Source organism: Cynocephalus volans, chromosome 11, assembly GCF_027409185.1.
Source record: "Cynocephalus volans isolate mCynVol1 chromosome 11, mCynVol1.pri, whole genome shotgun sequence".
Classification (NCBI taxonomy): domain Eukaryota; kingdom Metazoa; phylum Chordata; class Mammalia; order Dermoptera; family Cynocephalidae; genus Cynocephalus; species Cynocephalus volans.
In genome coordinates this window covers 65,198,961-65,220,278 of record NC_084470.1, presented here as the reverse complement: position 1 = coordinate 65,220,278, position 21,318 = coordinate 65,198,961, and the positions used below count along the sequence as shown (strand labels likewise).

Below are 21,318 nucleotides of genomic sequence, written 5' to 3'. Positions count from 1 at the left end.
ACATATTGTATTCATGAATCCAGAAATTTCAAGTAACTAATAGATATAACTTCTCATTATTTCTGGATTCACTAGCTGAGTTTTGTAGCTCTTTGTTCTGCTTATCTTTTGAACCAGTTGCTTAGCAGTGCAGTACTTTAGGTATATGCATGCAGATGCGAAGATCTGTACTTCTGTAATTTGGGCTCTGAAATTAATTTGTGATCAGTGAGTATGCTCTTGCACCTCCTTTTAGCTTAAAGGCTGATACATTGGTGAAAACTTGCTAGGAAGTTTCATGGTGGCATTTTAGCAGTTTCTTCCCAACACAGCACTGTGATAAATGTGGTCTCACTTCTTTCTTTCACGGTATTAAAGTGTATATTTCTAATCCCAGCTGTTTAGACTTAAAGTTATTTCCAGAAAAGCATTTTCTCCCAGTTTTTGAGTATGAAGTCCCCTTTGGATTTTCATTGTATTTTATTTTAAATGTTCTCTTAGTAAATCTATGGCAAGTACAGAAATTCTGAGACTTTCATTCATTTGGAAGCAACTTGGTGTTCATTAAGAGACCTCTTTTAAAAAGCACACACACACAAAAACCAGGCATCTAAACATGCCTATCACTTCTTAACTGACTCCTCAGCAGGCTGAATTCTATATTGAATGATAATTTGATAAATGATCACTGGAATCTAGACTTTCATCAAAGAATGAAAAATGTCAGCAGAAAAGGGATTAGAATGTGAGATGTCCTATCTCACTCCACATCATGGAGCTCTCCCGTGGCTAATGTTCCTTTTATTTAAAATGAGTACTCTTTCTGGTGCCTTTTTAGAATGAAGATTATACAGATATAACTACTTAGAAAAAAAATGGAAAAGGGCAGTATTTATTGCAATGGCCACAAGATGGCAGACCTAAAATCCAGACTTTTCAAAGTAGTTGAAACACTTAGACTTGGAACTGCATCTCTGAGGGTGGTTTAAAAGCCAACAGCTTCCCAAAGGAAAACTCCTCTAGGTTATCCTGAATTGTTGTTAAGTTCTGTGGCAAGCACAGCAAGGCGAAGAGCTTTGAGTCAAGTGGGATCTGTTTAACCCTCCCTGCTAGCCGGTATCATGCCCTCCTGCTCCTCTTTGCCTGGCCCCACCGTCACCCACAGCACACACAGACAAGCCATTCTGTTTCCTTCCCCAGTGCAGAAGCACAACTGCCTTCTTCCCTCTCATGAATAGAAACTCTCTCAAAGGAGCCATGCCCCACAAACTCAGTTTTATGTATTTCTGTCTACAAAGATCCACTCCACAGAACCTTAATTCAATTTTCTTCAAATGTTGCACTGACAAAATTCTGGAATGTGCCCCCTTCTGCACTTATCCCTCTTACAGCAAAGACATGACAATCTGTTTTCTTTTTCATTACAATGTAGCCTATGGGAATATTCTATTCCATGTAAACAAAGGGAGGTTTGATTTAACACAAAATATTCAAATTAAGAAAGAAAATATCTTGTTCAAGATAGAGGATGGCAATTTGCTGCTCTTTGCAAAGACTGACTAATAAAACTTAGTAGCCTTAAATGTACAGTAGAGGGAAAGTTAATATTTATTGTCTTTAGGGAAACTTACATACATACACATGTGCATACATACATATACACCTCACTTACCAAGAAGAAAAAAGTAATTGTTCACATGCCCTGGGGCCTAAGCCTTGAAGTCAGTGAACTGTTTTCCATCAGTTGTTCATTTCCAACCAAAAAATTAATGTGATGAGACAAGTCTCTTGACAGTAACTGATCACCCATGGACAATAGGTTTAGTTTAGGTGGAGACTGGGCAAAGCTCTGCCCAACAGTGAAGTGCAGATGTATTTGGTTTTCTCATTATCAATCATCAATAGCCTTCCAGGAATGCTTGCTGAGTTTATTTCACAAAGAAAACTACCTTGGCAGAGTTGAATGTCCACCAGAAAAACCTTCTCATCCCTGAATGGGAACATCAAGACTAGGTACGAATCATCGTCATCTAACATTACGCTCTGACACCAGGTGTTGCAGTAGGTCATGGAAGTCCCTTCATTTCCCTCACCCTCCCTGCCTTCCAAATTTACCAGTTTTTTTAAAGTTTTTTTTTTTTAATGGAAGAATTTTTTGTTTTGAAGTTGTTTGACATTGGTTAGATTTTGCACTTGACCTTGACTTTTAAAAGGTCACCTTTCAGAGCATGTTTCCATTTCTCATACTGTGTGAAATCGCATCTTGCCCACTTCTGTGTGGCCTTTCCTATCAGTTTGGACGGAATGATATTGAGCAGTTATTGACCAAGTCGGGCCTGGCTCTTCTGGGATGCAACTCTTCTGTGGTCAACACTCTCTTCCACACTCAAGATCTGTTTTCTTCTTTAAGTTTGTTTGTGAAACAGATGACAGCTCATGAAAGTCAAATGTGCAGCTTAACAGAAACCAATTTTAGAGGCTTCTCTGAAAGTCTGTCTTGAAAGTAAGAGACCCATTAGCATGTTAAGACATATTTAGTACAAAGGGAGCCTGGTAGAAAATACTGCAAAACTTTCAAATCTTTAAATTTGGTGGGTGTCCATGTTATGTAATAATAAGTGATTGCTAACATTTATTATGTGGTCATGTCATGGACTAACGAAAATCTTTACGAGAGCACTTCAAAAAGTTGTGGGAAAATAGAATTAAAAGATAATATGAATCTTTCCATGAAATTTTTTGAAGTTCCCTGGTACGTGCATTGTCACATTTAGTTCTCACGATGATCCAAGAGAGAATTTCTACTATTCTTCTTAGTTTATTTATGAGGAAATCTAAGTTTTAGAGACAGTAAGTAATTTGCCCAGGGTCACAGAAACAAGAGGTATTGCCAAGATTCAAAGTCAGTTATATTTGATTCCAAAGCTCAGGTGCTAAAGATCAATACCTTCTCCTCTTAAAGACCTGAGCAATATTTTATTTGCATGGGTAAGTTTTAAAAGCTATAATAGGCTAAGGTGCTCAAAAGAAGTATTTTCTTTTCTTTTTCCTTTTTGGTGGATCAGGCACACAGTCATCAGTAATGCCTCACACATGTCCACTGCCAAAAAGTGAACAGTGGTCCCTCCCATCGTTGCTTTTTTATCCATTCTCCAAAGGGATGGGAATTGAGAGAGTGATTTAGGATGGTGGGGCAGTAGCTCTTCCTGGCATGCCTCCCCCTCTGGCCTTGGACCTTTTCCATGTGGGAAAATCAGCTGGCTTCAGACTCACCAGCACCCCTTGTAGCAGGATCAGGTGGTGCCATCATAGTGACCTGAAGCACATGATGTTGGTGCCTTGGGAGGAACCCACAGACGGGCCAGCTGCATTCCTGGGTCGTGCGCTGAGTGAGGAATGGGGTAGAAGCTGAAGGATACAGTAAAAGACTTCCACAAGACTCCATGGCCCCTGTGTTAGGAAATTCCAGTCATGTGCTATTAGATTTCAAAGACAAAATTCTTCGTAATTGGAGTGAACTACTTTTTGAGGTCAGTTTTAGGTGGGCGACAGAGAGCAAACCGCATTGGGTCTGGGCAGCCAAAGCCTGGCCTTTACGAATCTGGTCTGTTCTTTGTCCTTGCTGAAACTCTTGCTTGTTCAAATATCTCTCGCCCTGTGGGCCCCACCTCATGTGAGCTGCTTCGCTCTCTGTGTGGACCCTTCTGCATGTACCATACATTCTGCTGGTGGTAGGGCTGATATTAATCAATATCAAAGACCTTTTCTTTCTCAAGATGCCATTTGAAAATCCAGCTCTTAACATTTTGGCAAATACACATCTATCTCCAGGGTTGATCACAGCAAACCTCTACCCCACCCTCACCCCAGGGGTGAGAGAGAGGCTGTTTTGAACAGGATCTTTCGTCACCGTCTGTCTTAAGTCACCTCCTACTGAACTTACGGTTGAAGATTCAGGGTCATGAGGGAAAGAAAACAGTAATTAACCAGGAAAAGTTGATTGAGCGGAATTTTTTTTTTTTCCCACAGTATGATTAGAACATGACTGCCTACGGCTGAGTACCATACATAATGTAGGTTCTCCCTTATATGTCATTATCCAAACATTTCTTAATGGAATGCATTTTTTTAAGCATCTGCTTTTGTAATTGAATGTGTTCCTAAAGATGGGTCAGCTAACTAAAACAAGAGCCCACAAGAAAAAAATGTGCTAATGCTTCTCCCTCAATGCAATTTATAACAATTTCTAATTGGGCCTGCCTCGTTTGCAACTCCTAAAATTAATTTTAGATCCTCTCTTGGAGCTCAAAACATCATTAATAGAATGACAGCAACGGGGAGTGAAATAGAAATGTTTAGAAAGCTCCCTTTTAAATTGACTGTGATAAGTGACATAGCAATGTACTACCATGAGAGGATCCTGGACCTCTCTGTGAGGGCTAGCCATAGGCGACATTCAAAGGAAGGCATTTATCTTGACAGGAGATGCCCTTCAGTCCTCTTTTGTTTTATTCCATGGAGGATTTTTTTTTCAGGGTGGCTAAAACCATTTTTTTTGGTGTTTTATTAGCTGTATCTTGACTACCTCCTACAAACTGAATGACAGTTTAGGGTTATTAAATGTGTTCTTGCATGTATTTTTATCCATTGTTAACCCTGACTAAATGCATGAGAGGGCACAGAATTACCCTCTTTTTTCCTTCATTGTTGCCCATATTTGTTAAAGAAATTATTCCCCTTGACGTTTGTTTAGGCTGCACTTTGATAAAATGCTGTCTATGGTCCACTTTCTTAGCTTGGCATTCAGCAGACTCTTACAGATTTATTTCTCTTTGCATTATCTTATCTCCCCTCCTAGCATATTTGGGCTTCCTTTTCATATTTTAAGCTAAATTTTGGGGCATAGACAGATCACCATAGTAATTGTATACTTGAGTAGGGCAGTGTTCTGAAGATAATTTTGCAAGCCATTGGTATATACTTAACCCCACTAACTGTCTAAGGATGGGTGTATATGTAGTTTTCATGTTGTCTGTGAATAAGCAAAAAGGATAGATTTAGTGCTGAAAGTGATTTCAGGCTTATGGGAACTTTCTTCAGGTTGATGGGACAGTAACAATTTCTGAAGCAATGTAAGTCTGGCCTTGGAACTAGGTGATACATTTATTGGGGAAAATAATAAGGATTTTTCTTTGTGTTTCCAGTTTAAATCCAAGTGTCTTGTCACTGGTATACTCTTTACACTTGAACCTTTTTTTAAAAATGGTGCACTAGAACTGCAAATATTTCAGTTTTCCCAGTTTCTAAGTGGCTGAGTCAAAATTCTCCGCAGGAAAAAAAAAAAGCAGGAATATTTAATTTAAGCTTCCTCATCAATTCCAATGTTTGCCATTTTCTCAAAACAGGCCTCCATGTGTTTTCAGTGAAGTATTTGTCATTAGATGCTTTATGTCATTGTATCAGAAAATTGGCTCATGGGAATTGTAAAAGTGTAGAATTTGATGTAGGACTGGCAAAATGAAGTTAATCTTTATAAAATTGTGTTTTGTATTCCCCATCCTCAAAAACACCTGGCCTTTAAAACAGGGATAGTGAAAACCTATAACTGTGCAGAATTAGCTCGCAGTGATTTAAATTAATAGCTAAAGTGTATCATATTAATAAAGAGTAATTTTTATTCAGTTCATAAAGGCTGTTGCTTAGAAAAACAAATGTAATGGATCTTAGCCTAGAATTAAGGGTTTGCTTAGCCTGATGTCCGTGTACAAATAGGTAATGGCCAGATATAATTTTAACATATTCAGAACACCTTTCCAAAGTCCTAGAGCATGAAATGTTCATATTTTTCTAGTTTTATATACGTTAGTTTCTTCTACTAATTACTCTTTGATTTAAATAGAATAGAATTATTAAACATGGATCTCGAAATCAAGATATTTTAGGGAAATCATTACTAGTTTATGGCCAATATTTAAATGAGGGTTTCAAAATGTATATAATCTTTGTTATACTTATTTTAGTTAGAGTTCTATGATTGTATGATGCCAGTATTTATGAAACAAATATGTTAGCCAAAAGCAAAACAAAACAAAAAATATAGTAAGGAACATGTTGTGAAGAACAAAATGAATTATTTGGTATGAATATTAATGTTGATGGTAGCTTTAAGTGTACTTTTATAAAAATTATTTTAAATGTATTTTGAGCTTTAATAATTAAAAACAATTTGATTTGGAGCTGGATTTTGTGGTAACATCTGTAGAGAATTAGAAATTGATAGTTGTTATTCTCTGACAGTCAAGTGAGAATTAGAAATTAATATATTGGGACTTTTGATGGTATTATAAGAGGAGAAATAAGTGTTAAATGCTTAAAAGCTTACATTATAGAATCATAGGGGAAAGGGAGTTTAGAATGATCATTCTTTGGGTAGACGATGACTTTTAACAGTTACTAAACCTATATAATACCAAATTTTGACCTGGAAGAGAAAAATGGGTTAATGGGGACCAAAAGTAGACACAGGTAGCCTAGTTAGGATTTTACTGCAGTTTTTCAAGTAGGAGATGATGTAGATTGTGCCAGACATTTTGTGCATGTGAAAATACGTATACGTTCACCTATCTGTGCATAGAGACTGAGAGAACATAAATAACCCGAGTGGGAAGTGAGCAAATTTCACATCTGCTCAGCTTTTGAAGCATGTACCTGCAGTTTACTTGGTGACTGAAAAGCTTCACTTAAATTTTTTAAATGTCTACTCTTATAATATTTTGTGGGGGGAAGGAATGATGCAGAACAGTATAAACAGAGAAAAAGTAAAAATGACCCCATCCATTTCACCACTGTGAAATGACAACTATTAGCATTTTGGTGTATTTCCTTCCAGTTTTTTTTCCCCCCCAATATAGTGGTATGTGGTGTTGGGTATCTTATTGGATAAACACTGGCATGTCAAGCACTGTCAAGGATTTGAGACTTTCCCTACTGTCATGCTAGCAGGTTAGCCTGCCTCAGTTTCATGGACGCAGACAGATGACAAGAGATTTCTGAACCATAGACAAAGGATTTTATTGCTCACAGCACAGAAGGCAGCATTAATATATTTGTGTCCACTTGCTCCAAGTCCCACGGAGGCCACGCAGATGGACCAGATGAATATGTACATGCTGTTGGTTGCATTACAGGAGAGCAACCCTAAGATTAGGGAACCTGAATATTTTATAATGGGCAGTAACATGCCTGCCCTTTGCTCCAGAAGGAGACTATTATCTAGGGCAGTAAGCATGTCAACCCTTTGATCCAAAGGGAGATACAACCTCTATCTCTCAAACCTACTCACTGTACAAACATCCTTGAAAGACTGTCCGTAAAGAAAATAGTGTCTTTTCTTATAAAACGTACAGAAATATGAAAGACTCATGGAGAATTATTTCTCATCAAGCATAATTGTTTCACATGCCAGTAAGATTTTTTTAATCAGCATTTTAAATGGCTGCATATAGCTATAAAGAGCAGGGATGTAGCACAACTTACCACCATCCCCAGTTTTCCCAATATTGGTCTTTTAGGTTGTTTCCATTAAAAAAGCTTCACTTAGACATTTCAGTTTGGGGCAAAGGGGATAAAATATTGCAGCCACCTTGCGTGTTGTAGCTAAGTTTGGAATAGGTAGCAAACAGGTTCTCCCTGATTTGAAGTCCGTACAGTCTCTTCAGCTTGGCCTTCTGTATAAATATGCACTGGCTGTGAGTGGCAAGCATGTCTGTTGTCTTGGGCTGTTATCCAGAAGGACACAGACTCTGTGATGCTGGATATTAATGCTGTTTCTGGTAGTCCAGCCTGCACTGGTTTTCTTCTAGAAAGGGGAGAGATTTCCTGACATGTTCTGCTGCTCACATGTCTGCCTGAGCCTCAGACAGAAGCTCCTACTGCCTGGCGTTAGTGGGGCGCAGAAAAGTCCATATAAATCCCTGCCATGAAAAGGGGAAAAAATCCAATCTCCAAATAATGACCATTTTGTCCAGACATCTGGTGGGGGCCTGGCCTGGTGATGGGGATTAAAGAAAGGCAAAACAGGATCACGACCAGGTTTTGGTCCTGGGACGAGTGTGGAAGGAAAGTACCTAATGTGGAGACTTCCTTGGGGCTGTAGGGTCTTCTAAAGTATCTAGAACATTTCAGAAGTGACACTAATGGTAGAGACAGGACCTCCTCAGTGGAAAAGAGGACTCAATGAAACATATCCAGCAGAGCCATTTCCTACTCAAAAATCATCCCAGAAAATTCCAGGCTAAAATGTGTGACACATACGGCCATAAAATTAGACTGTCAGGATGGGAAGAGACAACTTTAAAACTTTTCTGAATAAGCAATGATCATAGATTAAGTAGGAGGCAAAGCTTTCTAATTAAAAAAAAAAAAATGAGAGGAAGAGGTGGCCAGCAGTATCTCTAAAAGTTTGTGAAAAATAACGGTGAATTTATCTATTCCCAACATTTCTGAGCACCCACTGTGTGCTCAGGGCCCTTCTAGAAGCTGGAGAATTGGTGGTGCACAGGACAGATGAGGCCCCAGGTTCATGGAGGTCGTCTAGAAATCAAACAAATAATAAATATCTAATATCCTTTGAAATGGTGAAGACTGCTGTGAAAATAATTAAACAGAGTAAGGAGGCAGACCGCTGACTTAGACACAAGGTGAAAGGTAGGGAGACACTGTTAGTGGGAGTAGCTGGAGGGGGCTTCTCTGTGGAGGGTACATTTGGGCTGAGACCTGCAGGATGAGGAGCTCTGTGAGGCAAAGGACTGTCAAAGGCAAAGCCTATGAGGTAAGAACAAGGGTAACATTTCCAAGGAGACGAAAAGCAAGCTGGAACAAAATGTCCTGCATCCTAATGATCGAGGAAGGAGAAGCAGGACAGATGACCTCAGAGAGGTAGCCAGAGCCAGTTGGTGTAACCCACTGCAAGCTTCAGTAAAGGGTCTGGATTTCAAGTCTAATGGGTGGTGCAATAGATTTTTCACACAACAGAATGGTGGAATCTGGGTTTAAAAGAAGAGTTTTTAAAGACTTTACTCTTTTCCCCAGGTAGAGTAAGCCTTCTGCAGTGGTCCACATGAGTGATGCTGGTGGTTCAGAGAAGTTTGATAGCGGTGTATGAGTTTAGATAAGGGGCGTACTTTCAAGTAAAATCAACTGAAGTTGTTGATGGATTGGCTTACGGTGCAGGGGGAAGGAAAAGAATTGAGGATACTTCCAGGTCTAGGGTTTGGGCTACTTAATGAATGGTGGTGTAATTACTGACATAAGGAAGGCTAAAGAAGGAATGGTTTTTGGTGGAATCGCAGGGGAGCATCACTAAATAAATTAAAAAGGGAAAAGGGAAAAGTATATATCTCTGCCTGCCTTTAAAGGAAAATCTTGCATGAAAAAAGGAATTCTCGATATTGAAATTGCTGCCCAGTTTTGCTGGGTCGTTTCGGAGTACCTAGAATCTTACCTGGCAAATGGATGGATGGATGGATGGATGGATGGATGGATGGATGGATGAATGAAAGTGACTTAGAAATGAATGCTCAGATGGTCTCGTCTGATTTCTAAAATGCAGTTGTATCTAAGAAGCCTTTGAAAGATACTTTTCTCAGAGGACACAGCATGCAGGTCTCAGGGATTCTAACCCAAACTACTTTGTCCATTCTGAGAGTCAACAAAGTAGTATGTCTTAAGCATTATCTATTATCCTTCCCATTGAGACAGTACCCTGTGGCTCATTTCAACTATAAATGGTGATTGTTTTTGTTTTTGTTTTTCACTTTATAAAAATGATCACAATAATCTTTATTTTACCAGACAGGAAGCACTACTTGCAGCAATCAGTGAAAAAGATGCAAATATTGCCTTGCTGGAATTGTCTGCCTCCAAAAAGAAAAAGACGCAGGAAGAAGTCATGGCCCTCAAGCGGGAAAAAGACCGACTAGTTCATCAGTTAAAGCAGCAGGTGGGGCCTCCTGCATGAAAGGTGTGTTTTGCTGGGTTTGGGGCCTTGGGTGCTTTCTCTGGGTTTAGCCACTCTTTATTTTTCCATGTCCATCCTGCGGGTTCAATCGGCTAAAACCAGGTAGGAGTGAAATAATTCTGAGTTGTTGCTGGAACACCACTTTACTGCTTTTCCATGCTTATGTGCATTTGGCTGGGCTTGTGTGTTTTGCAACCAGCGCTGTTTCCCTTCCTTTTATATTAGCCTCATCTTTCCAGAAACAGTTCTCAGCTCTCTTCCTTCCAGTGGATGTTGTATGACTTCTAATTAAATCCTAGAAGCTCCTAATTAAGTTCTGGGTACCTTTTTTCCTGCTGAACGTGTTACCTTCTGTCTTGCTTACTTTCTGGCCCCCGTAGATAACTCCCCTCATCCAGTTCTTTAGGTTTCTTTCTCTCTGTACTTTCAACTTTGGTTCTTCAACTATTTCCTCCAGGACTTTTCAGCCCAGGAACATCTCCCAGCCCCTAGCCCCGCCAGATTATGCTTGAAGAACTCCCCAGCCATTATTCATTCAGTCTAGTTATTTTTACTATCCACTTGCCCCATTATCCTGTGTTTCCTCCTCTCTAGGCCACTGTCTTAGTTTTGAGGGAAATGGAAGAAGGGGCATAGTCCTAACTTATGCAGAAAGTTCTTTGCATTCTGTTGGGTTTTCTGGAAGTGGCTTAAATGAAAATAATGGCACCTGAAGCATATAGGAAGAAAATCATCCCTGAAATCTTTAGGTGTCATTTCTCTTCCATAATGATTTAGGGACTTTTGTAAGCAATAGTTAAAGATACTCACTCAGGTTCTAGTTCATTATGAAACCCACTGAGCTCAACAGTCTGTGACCTCCCAAGGTGGCTGCCACATCTTAGCGAGGGCCACATGTGGCTCTGAAGCTCTGGAAATGCCACATAGTTACCATGCAGAATGTGTCCACATCGATTTCAGCCCCTGGGACTGGCTCTGTAGGCTCTAGTGTGCCGGGGTGATCTGTGCTAAGCACAGTGTTCAGGGTGAGTGGAAGGGAAGTCCAAAGGAATGAGCCTCCTTGCCTTGTAATGGGGCCAATCCTTTCTTTCCCTCCTCAGGAAGGAAAAGGCATCCTTTAGCCCTAAACCAGAGTCCATTTCTCATGGGGCTGCCTTGCTGAGAGAGAGAACACCACTACGCCCGGACACTCTCTCCTTGCAGAGAGAAGGTCCCAGTCACTGCCAGACATTGGGGTCATTCCATAGAGCGGCATGCCTCGCTAGGGCTGGTCCTGGGGATCAGGAACTGCTTCCAATTGACCTCTTTGGGGCTGCACATCTTCTACACTGGGTTTTCCACCCACTTAGCCACAGAAAGTTGAGATGAGCCTGCTTCTTTCCTTTCCCCCATTCCTTCCCTGCGCGCTTTGCGCCCTCCTCTCCTGCACCTAACCGTTGTAGCTTTCTCCCACAGGTTTATAGACCTAAGAAACAGCCCCCGAGCTCGAATATACCATGCACTTGTGATGCTGGCTACAGCCCAGATATTACGGCCAAGTACCACGAGTCCAGCTACGATGCATACATGATCCCAAGGTCTCAGGTCAGTCAGCAGCTAAGGAGACACTCACACCAACCAAGGGGGGAGGGGGTACATGAAGGTCACTTTCATCTCTTTTGGGGATTTTCAGTACTCGGTGGCCACAAAGTCTGAGACCACAGATGGTAGCATTATATCATGATTTACCGTGTAATTTCTTTCATTATTTACTTATTATTTCATTTATTATTATTTTTAGTCCACTTGGTGGACTCACTGCAGGTCAGCTCTTCTGAAATGGCCTGGGGGAACTGTAAAGTCAAGGCTGCTAGAGGCCTTTCTACCAGGCATAGTGGATTTTTTCTTTCTGCCTCTTAGATACTTTGCTCCCCATATCTCCCTCTACTTTTTCCAGTATGGAATTTTTATAGCTGCTTTTTTCTTTCTCAGCGTCATGAAAATGCACTCCTAGAATCCAGGAAGGATTGAGTGTAACCCTTCAATTTGCTCCTGGGAAACTGCACAAAGCCTTCATTCTTTGCGACAGGCTCGGTTTTAGGTATCATGGGGCACATTTGGGAAACCCCAGCGGTGCAGAGTTAGGCTCCTGCCTGAGCTAAGGCAGGGTCTGCAGAAGGGCTGTAGTGGAGAAAGGGGCAGTGAAGAAGGAGGAGGGGCTCCTTGGTGATTTAGGTTTGAATTCCTTCCTCATACCCTACTCAAAGTCACGCGAATTTAAGTATCCTTATTGCAAATAATAATGATTCTAAGAACAATGGTTACTTTACTTGTAAAAAAGCAACCTCCTTTTATTGGGTGTGTACTCTGTGGTAGCTTTTATATCCAGTGTCTCTCGGCCAGTGTCCCTAAGGGATCCTGCCTCACATTCTTTACAGCAGCTCTGCAAGTGGGTGCAGGATTATCTAAGGATTGTAACTGAGACTCAAAGTGTGGAATAACCAGCCAAAGACACCCAGCTTGGAAACTATAGGGCTCAGGCTTTGCAGTCTACCTGACTCCACACATACCCCACCAGGTTCAGGAAGGAATTCAGGGTCACTAGTAGAAGAGTATTCCCAGAAATTGTAAGGTCGGTCCCCTTATCGTCGCAGAAGTAGATGCCAAAAAAAAAAAAAAAAAAACACATTTAAGAATGTTCTCCAGCCATTCACAAAGAATGGGTTCTGGTTATTTAATCAAATCAACAGCAGTTACTAACACTTTTGAGCTCTTAGCATGTGCAACGCATGGGCCTAAGGGCTTTACATACATTAACTCATCAACTCCCAAGAAAACTCAAGTGTTGATGGTCTTAGAAAGAAGGAGCCAAAGATCCAAGTGGTTGGGTACCTTGCTCAGGCTCCATAGTCGGATGTACTATGATGGTTGAAGAGATCCTTTGCCAAACAATCACAGGTGGATTTTACAGATGGCATCCAAAGTTGAACTGCTTAGGCTGTTTCTACCACTTGTTAGCTGACTGATCACGGGCAAAATACTAAACCTCGCTGGACTTCAGTTTCTTCTTATGTAAATTGGGCTAACAACCTAATTCAAAGACTTATTGTGAGGTGTAATGTATACAAAGTGCTTTGCACATGACTGGCACAAAATAGGTGCTATATATATATGTGAGCAGCTGCTACTATTACTACTACTACTTCTAATTAATATTATCACCACCAACCCTCAGAGGTAGTTTAATTTTGATTTCATTGTCACTGTTTTGCACACAGCTGGGAGTTACAGCTCGTTAAGAACAAACACATCATTGAACTGTGACAGAAAGAGCAGATAAATGTAGGCACCTAAGCCTTCCTGGTCCTCCTTCCCTAAAGCCCAAGCACTTGTGGAGTAGTGAACAGACATATCAGGAACTCTGAACCCTAGCTCCTAGCCTGTGCTGAAGAGGCCCATAGCACTTATTAAATGTGCTTGGTCTGTGAATGCAGCCCATGTGGATGAGTCCCAGACCTCAGTTGCCGTCACCTGTATGGCTGGTTTGGAAGAGCAGAGTTCTTTCAGGGGCCAGGCCAATGGGAGGGGAAGGCTACAGGTCCGGCCTGCTCAGTTTTCTGTGCAGATGGTGGGGAGATGAATTGTCAGAGCAGTAACAGGGTGAAGCAGGTTGTATAGGACTCTTGTGCATGATCTGCTAAGAGTGGTGTGTAGGACTCTTGTGCATGATCTGCTAAGAGTGGTATATTCTGAGGCAGAAATGCTCTGCACTTAGGAAGCAGAATATGTTAGCCATCCAGCCTCAGAATGGGGGGCTCCCTCTGGCACCACTCTTGACTGCCCTGTTTAAGGCTGTCCTAGTGAGCCCACTTTCTGCATCCCCTAGCTGTGGCCTCTGAGGAATCCCAAGGGCTTAGCTTGCATTTTTACAATGGATTGCTACTTCCATTGGAGCTACAAAGAAGTACTCATGTCAGAATTTGCTTGTCACACCTGATGAGATTTTCAAATAGTGTGGGAGCAGGGTCCTTTGACAAAATGCTCTCTCTGGCTTTCTGGTAGTCTCAACAACACATCATCATAGTCCAAATCCCATATCCTCCTTACTGTAAGGAGACATGCAGGCAGACAGTAGTGTCCACTACTATGCCTTTGGCCTGCTCAGGGTGTTGGCTGTGCCTGGGAGAAGTGCAGCTGGCCTCCAGGACAGTCCAGGCCAGGCCAGCCATTCTCAGACATCAGGGGGCAGAAACAATCTTTTCTAAGCATAAATCTCATGTTATACTCATCACCTTCCAGCCCTTACTGCTGAAAACCCTTCCCTGGCTCCCCTAGGTATAGGATAAAAACACTCTCAAACCGTTGTGCTTTCCTTCCGCCTTGCACATGCCGTTCCCTCTGCGTGGAACATTTTTCCTTCTTCTCTCCACCTTGTTAATGCCTACTCATCCATTCAATCTCAGTCCAACATCACTTCTTCAGGGAAGCCTACTGGGACTTTCTCAGTTTGATCGAATCCTCCAACTTGGCACTTCATAGCACATGTATGTGTATCTTATAGCACTTGTAACAGATGCAATTTTGCATTTGTTTTTGTGATGCTTTGAGTAAAAACTATCTGCCCTGCTAGTTTATGAGCTCCATGACGACTGTGAATATAGCCTTATAACTATAAGTTTTTGCTCACCATTTATTGCCAGGCCTAGCATAATTGCTAACGTATAGTAGGCATTCAGCAAATATTTGATGAGTGTATGAGTAAGTGAATGAATGACTAGGGCTGCTTCTTAAGAAAAGAGTCATCGTTGATCCATCATGACCCTTATTTCCTTTAGATACAACTTAGCCTCATAATTGTCACCCCAATGTTCCAGGCAGTTGCTACCAATCTGTAGGAGTTGGTGCGAGAGATGAAGCCTGTTTGCCAATTGATGACCACGACATGGTTTTCTTGCCACGTTATAAGGCACTTTACAGAGGCACTTTCCCATGCTTGAACTATTTGAGATCATGCTATTTTGAGCCTTTCCTCTGAATGTCTTGACCTTATTCTGGTTTAAATCCCCTCCAATTTCTTGGGTTCTTCTTGAATCAAATGCCACTGAGTTCCCAGATGTGCCAGAGATTTCCTGTTGTTATGAAGGTAACCCCTCCATTCCATCCATGAAAACTTCTGAGTATCTCATAAATCAATTCACCTAAAAATACATTAGTTCCTGTTAAACATCTGTCAAGAAAGCTAGAGGTGATATGAAATGAGTTCAGAAATTGCAAGTATGCTTAACAACGAAAGAATCTTTACGATGCTCTTCAGTGCTGACATTCAGGTTGGTCCTAGGCTGAGCATGGTATGAAAGTAAGACAGTACACATTAACTTTCTGTTACTTATTGCATTAAAAAAGATAAAGGGTTAATCATAGTTTGGTGGAGTAGACGTCTAAGTCTACACAGCTTTTGTATTCTTCCCATTTCCATTTCTTTCACAAGCACACACCTCTGACACTTTTACTCCACTTCTTTTTAAAAAATAATCTGGCTTCCAGATTTGTATAGTTTAGGGAGAGGGTCTCAACCAGGAATGAGTTAAGCTTTGATTTTGTTCTTTCTCTAAGGATACCATTTCTAAAAAGTATTACTGAAAATTACCATCTTTCCTTTTTTTGGTATCTTGGATCCAGTCCCCCCAACTCTTTTCCTAACCCTTGAAGAAAGGACTCACATTAAAATAATTAATTCTGAAATCATTGAATTTGCCTGATGCTAAAGGGTTTTTGAAGAAAGCTAAACTTACCCCCAAGCCTTATTCCCAGTGCTCCCAGTGTGCTGAAGTAGTAATATGCACATCCTTGATGAAAATGCCTTTTAAAAATGAGGGCCAGACACTATTGTTTAGTTAAAATTAGAACCAGCTTATTTCTCAGAACCAGTCAGATTATTTTTGAGACCAGAGATAAATTGTATTTGGTTTCCTTTTCCCTTTCCTACCAGTTTTGGGCATTGCTTTTGGCCACCAAGAAACATGGAGGTCAGTGTGTGGAAACAGGAAGGCGATAAGACCAGGAGACTAATCCACTGGTTCTCTCTGTTTCCACCAGAGTTCGGGGGGAAAAAAAAGTCCTATTTGTAGGTAAACATTCTAGAGGCTGTACCAGGTTTTGCACAGTGTAATCTATTTGGGTAGATCTCCCTGCCCTTTACTGTCTGAGCCACAGAACAGTCTTTAAGAATTAGCCAAACAGATGTGACTAAGAACAGGAGAAAATGAAGGCTCCCTGGAATGTGTTCAGGAGAGCCACTTGTAAGGATGAGATCCTAGTCAAAATTGGATCCCAGCAGAGACAGATGCACCCTGTCAGGGAAAACAGAAGCACCTGAATAGGGTTGTCAACTGGGCATTTCTTTCCCCCTCTACTTGATGCCACATGGTTGTGCTTTCCATTTATACTTCTCTTCCATTGCATTGTACGCAGAAAACTTTTAATTACTCTTTATGGTTCAGAAGGTGAGCACAATTAAACAGCAGTGGAGGAACTCCATGCAGCAGGGTTCCCATAGCCTCCTGTTATGTTTGGATGAGTTCCAGAAAAGCTTGATTTGATCCCAGCATTGTAATGCATCACAGACTTGCTCCAGATTGAATTGCTGAAATGCAAATGCATTGGTTTTTACAGCAGACTCAGTTTGGGTTAAGCTGTTTGTGTCCCACTGGTAGAATCTAGCCATATCTCTATTTATCTTTGACTTCAATGCAAAGTGTCTTTGCAGTATGTTCTAGAGAACCCCCTATTTAAAAAAGAAATATTCAGATCCTTCCTCGGCAGGCAGAGGGCAGGTCGTTCTCACGGAGGCAAAACCTGAACTGCTTGGTGTTACTGAAAACAGACTTAATGTCCAAGTAATTGGGCAGGACACTAGTCTGCTTCTTAGCCTGGAAACATTCCTTACCTTAGGCAGCGGATGCCTCAGCCCAAACACTCAGAGAATCTATTCAGTTTGCTCTCAAAGATTTTGGAGGCAAAGTATTTTTTCTGTGATTCCATACTTTTCTCAAATTCCTAGTAGAAGGGCATCTTCCTAGAGTATTGTGTTGACTCTGATGGACACCTTCTGAGTCTCTCGTTTGAACGTCTTGCTTTGGTGGAAGCCTTGTTTTAAACACCACTTTAGTTCCCTTCCTTAAACATGCATGGAGCACCTCTGGTGTGAATGTGTTGGGCACTCTTTGGCTATAGAAAATGTTGACTTTGTCCTTGAGCCTTGGGGTTTTATCATCTGTACCATCAGTGGATAGATATTAGCTCATGAAAGAGACAACAGGAAAAATTACTATTTTTTTGGTGCAGAATGTTCCTGGAGTTCAAAAATCTTCTGTAACTGGCAATTGATTGCCTACTTTTTGTGAATTCTATTATTGGCAATCGATAGCCTACCATTTGTGTCAAATGCCTATCTAATCATGATGCTTTCTCTTGAGTTGTCAAGGATCACAGTATAAGTAGTGCTAATTTTAGACAGAAACTTAGTCTTTGCTTAAGTTTAACTTTTCTAAGTAGAAAAACTTGAAAACACCAACTTTACCATTGTGTTCTCCCACTTCTAGAAATACATAAAAGAGGAGATGGGTCTGACTGTAAATTTCAAAGTGATTTACTAACTTTGCTTCATTGATTTGAAGCACCCCTATGGCATGTTGCAAGCAGTTGGCAGAGCACATCAGAGTGACAAGCTTAGCTGAAGGTGACTAGAACAGAAGAGCATGCAAATGCCAAGAAGATCTCTCACATGCTCTCTCTCTCTCTTTTTAATTTGAATTTCACATCTGTGCTCTATTTTTAAACATTTATTCTTTAAGTGATAACGCCTGTTTTACCAAGCCTCTTATTGGATTAGACATGTTTGAAATCCCCTCAACTTTAACCTATTCATTACCACCTCCAAGCACATTCAGATCCACCACCAAAGCAGAATGCAAATGGGGGAGAGTTCCCAAGATGTTGGCCATCAGGGAGCCTTTGTGTTTGGAGGAAGAGGAATCCAGCTGCTACCCTGTGTGGATTATGGGGTATCCCAGATTTCCTGACTTTGCCTCAGGAAAGCTTAAGTGTGGGTGTAAGGTGTGCAGGGTTCTTGCTCTTCATAATAACTTTTCTACACACATTTTAGAGTAGGAGACACTAACAGTTTTTGAGCTCTTCCTGTATATCTGGCACTGGGCTGGGGATCTTAAATATATTATCTCATTTAATCCTAACAACCCTGAAAACCAAATGTTAATAATACAGTTTCATTGATGAGGAAACTAAGGTCCAGGAACTATGCAAAGATGTCACAGCTGGTGGAATGTGCAACCAGAGCCCAAGCAGTCCTCACACCAAGGCTCTGCCATCTTCTTCCTAGGAGCTGTCTGTAAGTTGGTGTGATATATCATCTAGGTCAGGGCTAAAAAAAGGAGCATAAAGAGAAGACTTTATTCTGTGACCCTGAGCACCCTCTCCTATCCCCTCCCAGTGGCCCCAGCAGCTCCTGCCTGACCTGAGGCCACAGTGTGCAGGCTGGGGAGGGCGACTTATCTTTTCCTGCATCACCAGGCCCTACCCGCTGCCACTGGAGAAAGGAGCTGAGGGCTCCATCAAGTGTGCTTAATTTTCTGTTTCCCTGGGAGAAATGTTGGCACTTGCCTCCTGCAGCCTTTGCGTTTCATTCTCCAGGTATCTGCTTGAAAGCTTTTTCCCCCTTAGTTTTCTATTTTCTTTTTCATCATTTAACATATAAAAGCAGGTTTCTCCTGGTCCCTTTCTCTCTCTCCCTCCCTTCCTTCCTCTCATCATATAATTAAAAGTCCTCTCTGGCTGTCTTCACCTTATCATTTCAAATGAATTGAAAAAAGATCTGACTTCCTGCCCTTGTGTCCTCCTGATGCTGAATTTCAAAATGAAAGAAAAGCCCGTTTTCACTCCTTTTCGCTTCATACCACCCCTTGAATAATTGTGTTAAAGTCATACTGATTTCGTTATTGATCAGCATTGTTGTGCAGACCAGGTTTGTCCTTCCCTGGCTTCAGAATTTTCCCTTTTTCTGCTTTTTTCAAATAACAATTTCACAGGAAGAGGATTTTTTACCTCCTCTCTAATGATTACAAAAAGACAAGTGTCACACACAGAATGTAAAGTTTTCAGTCATTTATCTTTTTTTCTACTCAACTCCATATTCTTTTGGGGAAGATGACACTTTCTTTTTCCTGTTCTCTGCAACATGCTAAAAGCAGAGTGAAAAGTTTCAGAATCTCCTGTGTTTATTGTTTTTTTCAATCTTACCCCATAATAAGGCACTATATTAAAAGTGATGAGGATTTAATTTTGTAACTTTCCAGAGTTCAAAGCATGTAAATAAATCTTTTATCATAAAAAATACATGCTTATTATAAAAATTTTTAAAAAGTAGATAAAAAACTAAAAGCACCCATAATCTCACCACTCAGAAATAACTGTCATTAAGATTTATAGTTTCCTACATTCCATTGTCTACATACATATTTGAACAAAGACATGACATACCACATAATAAAGGATTTTTTTTTCAGTTTTTTAAACATTGAATATTGTGTGCATTTTCCCATGTACTTAAAAGCCTTCAAAAACATATTTCTTGGTTTATGATTTCCATCATCGCCATAATTAATTTTATCATTCTCGTTTGCTGGGATTTCAATTTGTTTCTAGTTTTTCACTTTTATAATCATACTGTGATGAACATTTTAGTCTTTTTTTTCTGTTATTTTCCTCAGGATAAATATCCAAAAGTTGAAGTATTGGAGTTGTGAGTGTTTGAGGATTTTAGGGAATTGAGAAATAGTTCTCTCTTAAAGTGTACTTGACTTTGGTAAATTTTTAAATAAATGTCAGCTGCTCTTGTTAAGTTTGTCAGGCTATACTCCGAGAGAGCAAGTAGCAAATAGAGATTTTTAAAACTTCTTAGAGTGATAGGTATAGGAAGAATGTTTATTCAGCAAGTATTTATTGAGCATATACTATGTTCCAGATGCTATTCTGGACACTGAGGTTAATGGAGTGAATGCAACACACAAACTTTCTTGCCCTAAGGGATCTTATATTAATATAGTGGAGATGACAAACAAGAAACAAAATAAAGACATCAAATATATGGAACATTAAGTGACAATAAATGCTATAGGAAAAAAACAAAGATGATGTCCTATGAGGGATTCGGGGGATGATTTTGAATCAGGTGGTCTCTGGATGCCTCCCTGAAAAGGAGACATTTGAGCTCAGACTTACAGGAGGTGAGGGGTGAGTTACATAGGGGCACTGTGCAGAGGGACATTCTTGGTGGGGACAAACAGCAGCCAGGGGAGTTGGAATCTGTTCTTCTCAGGTCTGTTCCCCAAGTGCAGTTGCTGAGTTGACAAGGTGGGGGAGCCAGAACCCCACAACACCAGTTTTTAGATGAGATTATTTTCTTAAAAAATTTGCACACAACAGCCTGAACCCCATTCTCTTGTCTCTACCCTGATATGGCCATTGGGAAATGCCTGTTGAGCACAGCCAGCAAATCTTTATTCAGGTGATCTTTGATACAGTCTGGGAATGGAATGTGCAAAAAAAGGTTATAAATGCAGATTAGATGGAAATTAGACAATGACCATTGTTTCTGATCATCCTAGAAAACAATGAAAATCCACAAGAATGGCAACTCAGAAGGTCTAAATCCAAGGTTGCTCTTATGCTTCAGAAACCTCTGATCATCTTGCTACTGGTTTACTTCTTTCTCATGATGCAGCTCTCTTAGAATTACAAATGCAGTGCAGAAGCCAACCAGAAGCCCTGCTGCTTTGGGCTACCTTGGATGTGCCAAAGCTGCTTTGGGTGCTGGGGTAGGAAAGAGGTGTGAGGGTCACAAAGCCAAGCAGAGTTTCTGTTATCCATCTTTGGTTTGGTGGCCCAATGCCCTCTGAGATGTCCGATGCGACAGCTATCTTAAAAGTGTGATATGTTAAATTTTTAAGCAAAACAAGGCAGCCCACCTACCCAGGGAGGCCCTAGCAGGCGGTAGAAGGTTCAGGGTCTGAGAGTGAACTGGGAATCAAAGCCCCAACACACTGAGAAACATTGGACAGGTCATTTTGCTTCTCTCTCATAAGCTCAGTAAAGTGAAGGGGGTGAACTGGCAGACCTCTAAGTCCTTTGTTGTTTTGATAGTTTGAGGCTATTCCAGCATATTCACACACACAGTACACTGAGTGCTTGATCTACGACAAGGACTTTGAGTGTGCACAGGCAAATGGCAGCATTTGCTTTCATGGAGCCTACAGTTGAGTAGGGAA

At 40.8% G+C, this 21,318-nt stretch overlaps 1 protein-coding gene across 1 annotated transcript in view; it reads left to right on the top strand.

Moving 5' to 3' along the window:
- The window catches only part of ERC2 (ELKS/RAB6-interacting/CAST family member 2), a 799,084-nt gene that overhangs the window by 688,001 nt on the left and 89,765 nt on the right, over positions 1 to 21,318 (top strand). Inside the window, exon 16 of the mRNA XM_063113405.1 lies at positions 9,832 to 9,979. Coding sequence (XP_062969475.1) covers positions 9,832 to 9,979 — 148 coding nt within the window. The remainder of the gene's footprint in view (positions 1 to 9,831; positions 9,980 to 21,318) is intronic.